General features: G+C 42.9%; 1 protein-coding gene across 2 annotated transcripts in view; it reads right to left on the bottom strand.

Annotated features, from left to right (window-relative positions):
• Positions 1–782: 782 nt before the first annotated feature.
• The window catches only part of TSPAN7 (tetraspanin 7), a 129,924-nt gene continuing 125,311 nt past the window's right edge, over positions 783–5,395 (bottom strand). The window contains exons 7-8 of one of the 2 annotated variants that reach the window (XR_009598937.1): positions 1,993–3,107; positions 783–1,744 (exon numbers count right to left, since the gene is read on the bottom strand). Coding sequence is in view for 1 of the 2 variants with exons in the window: in XM_027963247.2 (XP_027819048.1) it covers positions 1,997–2,065 (69 nt within the window). In the remaining variant the exon portion in view is untranslated. The remainder of the gene's footprint in view (positions 1,745–1,992; positions 3,108–5,395) is intronic. The other variant, XM_027963247.2, reaches the window with a different exon arrangement.

The following is a 5,395-nucleotide window of genomic DNA, read 5'->3' as shown; positions in this document are numbered from 1 at the left end:
TGAGTGACTAACACACACACACACATGCATTAAGAAGGAAAAAAATAGATTGCAGATAATATGTACTGTACCTATTGCTAAAATGCTCTTTAAATCAAGTATAAGGATTTTATACTTTAGTATTAATATAAGCCATGGCATTGAGACAACTGAATGGTGTGATGTCATCTCTTCTCTAGATTGAGTTTATTCAATCCAGAGAAGAATGAAGGAAGGGAAGAATACATGATCGTTAGGAACAATAAAGGGGAAAGTAGATGTTCATTTCCTTTTTTAAAGTGACATTCAGACTTGAAAACTCTGAAATCTTTCTGCCTCTAGCCTGAAATATGAAGATTCTATTTTTGGAGCCAACAATACATCCTGTTTATGATAAATGATTCAAGTTCCTGGAATGTCCATTAAAAAAAAATTCTACCCCTTCAGTTTTTATACTGTTCAATGCTGTTTAGTGGAGTTGGAGCTTGTAAGGGGGGATGTGTCAGTGTGTAAGATGGTCCATCTCCAATCCCCTATGGTAGTGGTCCCCAACCTTTCTGGCACCAGGGACCAATTTCATGGAAGACAGTTTTTCCACAGACCAGGGGGAAGGGGGGGGGGATGGTTTTGGGATGATTCAAACGTGTTACATTTATTTCATACTTTATTTCTATTATCATTACATCAGCTCCACATCAGATCATCAGGCATTAGATCCCGAGGGTTGGGGACCCCTGTCCTATGGAACAAAATGGAATAGAAATGTGTTTAAAAACTTTAAGAACAAGGCCAGAACACAGTAATTTGTAATGACTATTTATTAATACATGTATCACAAATGTTCACAATATCAATGCATTCTTGTTGGCATGCGAGACAGAGGCATTTTTAAAGATCTTTTAAAAATATCTTGACTTTTGTTCCCCCTTCACACTCATTTTTAAATTGATTTTGATGAGGTCCTCGATGTCTGTAATGTCAATGCAAAGAAAAATTATAGAAAGAGGTAAAAGAACACAATAGCAATTAATTGGGGAAAAACAGAAGTAATTATTTCCTTCAAAGGAAGCAACAATACAGCTTTGTAACAGGGTTATACAGGTGCACTAAACCCTCTATATGTTCCCAGGCATGTAACAGCAAGGAGCAAGGAGGCCACCCAAAGCTCGATAATCTCCTTCACGCATGACATATGCCCTTTTCTCCTCAAGGACAATCGCAAAGTATTACATGCCCTAGGCAGCCTGAAGAAGGTAGGAAAGAGCCTTAGTAAAAGGGAAAACCCAACCAAAGGAGATTAAGCCAAAAGAACAGATAGCTATCTGCTTATCTATATCTAGGGGGTGTGCAGCGTTTATCAATCATGATCAAGGGCTAACAGGAGCCTCCCACACTACATGCAGGGCCCAGCAGGGCCAGTGATGGTGTGGAGAACCAGTCACCTACAATGAGCTGCAGTTGGACCAAGTACAGATGGAGGAGCTGGCACGCACAGGGCCTTGGGTTGGGTCCCCTAGGACTAGATGCAGGGAACCTGGCTACACTCTGGCACAACAGGGCTTCACAAAATGGAACGCTAGGCACGATGCAAGCTGAAAGGCGGAGCAGAGGCTGTGTGGGAGTGTCAGCTGCAGTTGCACGCAGGGTGGGGTGGGGGTTAGGACAGGTGTATTATGTACTGTGCTCTAACATTCTTTGGAAGTCTTTCAAAGATTGCTGCAGTTCCTTTTGAAAACAGGTCTCTTATTCCGCCATTCTTGAAAGACTAAGAGAGAAATTAAAACATGTAAATGACACCATTAAGAAGGACTTAAGGTAATAAGCTGAAGAGAGCATGTTGATGTTTTCCACAATAGCAGTAATCACATCTCTTACCCAGCACCAGAGAAGTGAGGCTTTGGCACATGGCCAAGTGCCACCGAGAACAAGGAGTGAAGTGACCGAGCAGTACCCTCATCCCTTTGAAAGGGGAGTCCAGGCCCCAAAGGGAGAGCCCTCCCCACCGCCACTCACCTCCTTACACCATCTCATATTGGTTGGCCGTGATGAACCGGGACAAACAGCAGGCCAGCAGCATGCCAATCAGCTGTTGGCAGAAGGAAAAAGACAACAGGCTCTCAAGTCACTGAGCTAACACATTTCTTTGACCCGCCCCCCTCCGCCCAGACATAATTTTTAATGACTGAGGGCTTTTGAACATGAGTAGGGAAAGGGCACTAGGGAAAATAGTCAAGCCTCATTTCAGTAGTTGGAGCAAAGACTTAGGAAGTCTAAGTGCCGGTGGAGGACAGCTAGAAAGTCTCGAACTGGCCATAAGGTTACAGTTCTAGCTCACTTCGGCCATTGAAGAATGACTTTTGACATGTAAGTAATATTAAAATGTGTTCCTATGTTCTGAGAGTAATGAAAAAAATTAAGTTACTACAGCAAGGTAGTAGTAACTACCTGGCATTAGTATGGTAGAACTGAATGCCAGGATTGAATTTAGAACCATAACCACATGCATTGGGAAGCTATCTCAGCATAGGCTGATAGCCCAGCCATACCTGGCTGACAAGATAATAGTTCTTTCCCTGAGACAATAGGATGCTATTCTTGACTTGGAGAGTTTGCCAACTAAGTAAGTCATGAAGTAAGTAAGTCATGGTTTGTGAGGTTGGGGGGGGGGGCGCGGTGGGTTTGAACTTCTCTTTATCTCTAAACCATGTAGATATTTTAGGCCTAAATGGGCCCATCTACACCCAATGTCTACCCCCTGGTTTTTCAGCACAACCAATATCAGAGTACTTGACCTTCCCAATCTTCTACCTACTTTGTGCTTTGACTTAACTTCTAACACAAGTGAGTCTGATAAAAAGCTGTTACTTCACTGTATCTGTTCTGCTCACTGGAGACCACAGTTCTCCTTCCTGACTCAGGAAGATCAGCATTTTTGGACAGGACCCTGATTGTGTACTTGAGTCTGACCATCTGCAGCTTCTCTTGGCAAGGTGAGGGTCGCTTCTTCTTAAGCAACTGGCCATGTGTTATTGGTTCAGAGGTGGCAATGACCTTGAGAGACAGTCTAGTATAATGTCACCTTCCCTGGTGGCTCAGCTGGTAAAGAATCCGCTTGTAATTCAGGAGACCTGGGTTCAATCCCTGGGTTGGGAAGATCCCCTGGAGAAGGGAACGGCTACCCACTCCAGTATTATGGCCTGGAGAATTCCAGGGACTGTATAGTCCCTGGGGTCGCAAAGAGTCGGACACAACTTAGTGACTTTCATACACTTCTGTGGCCCCAGGACCACCCAAATCAGCATCATCTAGGAGTGGGGCCCAGAAACTGATGTTTTAACACAGACTTCTAGGTGACAGAATCACTCACCCAGTCTATCTGGTCACCCTTATCTTATAGATTACACACTGGGTCCTACTACTGATCAAGGCAACACCCAAACTCTGTTCTCCTTCCTCTCTGCTCAACCCTGCAGGCTGCAACCCACCTGATTCCCTCTTTTGGTCAAATCACAGATTCTTCTCTTCCTTTATCAAATGGAAATTGTGCTATGAAACATGCAGATTATAACTTCTGTCAGGTAAGGAAAAGTCACCACCTTACTGGACTCATTTTCTACCAAGACTCTGGCCATTGTTTTGTGCCACAAAATACACAGTATTATGCCTATACCAAGTGGCCAAAGTAACCATAGCTGTAACCTCCAGAAAAGTGTTAGTTGTCAGTCGTGTCTGATTCTTTGCAACCGCATGGACTGTAGCCAGCCAGGCTTCTCAGACCATGGGGATTCTCCAGGCAAGAATACTAGAGTGGGTTGCCATGCCCTCCTCCAGGGGATCTTCCCGACCCAGGGATCAAACCCAGGTCTCCTGCATTGCAGAAAGATTTCTTATCCTCTGAGCTACCAGAATATTGTGCCAAATGAGAAAATAAAATCCCCTCCGTGAGTACAAGGATTTTGAACCTTATAGTTTGTCTCTTTTCATTACAACTGCCATTTTTCAGGACCAGCATACACCAGATCACACTTTAGATACTCTCAAAAATCAGATGCCAGCCAAAAACTAGAGGCACACTGAACACTTGGGAATACTGAGTTATTTAATCCCTAGTACATACCTGGGCAGTACTACCATCCCAATTTTCCAGATAAGTAAATAGGTTCAGGGGAGGTTAAAGAACACCCCTCAAGCCATACAGGAAGCTCACACAGAGTTTATGGCTCCAGCCTCTTCTTCTAACCAAGAAGAGCCCCCTTTCCAGCCTAGACCCTTTCCTCTCCAGAATAACTCCTTTGCCTCTTACCACCAGGGCTCCCTTCCTGCCTTACATTGTAAACTTCAGGGAGTGGGCTTTCAGTGGGCATCACTTTATTTGATCTCAAGTTCCTAGACACTCCTTTCTTTGTAAAGCTTATTAGCACTTCAGGTTTCTCTTTTTCATTGACCTCCTGTATGTTTTAGCACTTACAGTGGTCAGCATGCCACCTCACAGTTTGCGATGCTCCTGCATTCAGTGGTTTGCAGTGCTCTCGGCCCCCATGGCAGTTCACAAGCCACACAGCCAAAACATTCTGTAGTATGCATCAGTATTTCTTGTACCTAAAATGCCTGTTTTCAAGGGAATATAGTGTGTCCCTCCACCTTTTTACCCCCAAACAAAAACAATATCATTTTTAAAGCACTGGACAGACTTTCTCACAGAAATAATAACTTTAAAAATATAAGTAAAAATAAAAGCTATTTGCTTTCAAACTGTATTTTGTATTTCTAGGGCAAGAACATACCTTTTTCTGTTAGTCCATGGGGGAAGACTGATTTTTAAAAATTATTTTTTTAACATCTACTAAGAAATTGTTCCTTAAAAAAGTCCTGAGCTGGGGTATATACAAGCTTTGTGAAAACAGTAGTTTACATATATTGGCTTTTATTCTAGTTAATTCTGGTACAAGAAAAACTAGACTCTGGGATATGGTGGGTGTTCTGAATTATTTGCAGGGTTACTGATTTCACATTTGCTATAGTGTTTCATCATATTTGAGAGAGAATTTTGATCTCTCATTTCCCTTATCACCAAGTTAAAGGAAAGTGGGGAGGGGGTGGAACATGCTATACTTAATACCATTTATTAACAGATTATTTCTAGGTACGTAACTGAAAGCCTATTAAAGGTAAAGACACAGGCTCTTCCTCAGTCTAAATCAGGACCAAATGCTCACTTGCCACTAGACCCAATTATTCTGTAGATAGAAAAATCCATCCTTATTTAGATGAAACCTTTCTTTAGGTTCAGTTCAGTTCGGTTCAGACACTCAGTTGTGTCCGACTCTTTGCAACCCCATGAATTGCAGCACGCCAGGCCTCCTTGTCCATCACCAACTCCCGGAATTCACTCAGACTCACGTCCATCTAGTCCGTG

Source organism: Ovis aries, chromosome X (assembly GCF_016772045.2).
Source record: "Ovis aries strain OAR_USU_Benz2616 breed Rambouillet chromosome X, ARS-UI_Ramb_v3.0, whole genome shotgun sequence".
NCBI lineage: Eukaryota > Metazoa > Chordata > Mammalia > Artiodactyla > Bovidae > Ovis > Ovis aries.
This window is presented reverse-complemented; position numbering and strand designations above follow the sequence as displayed.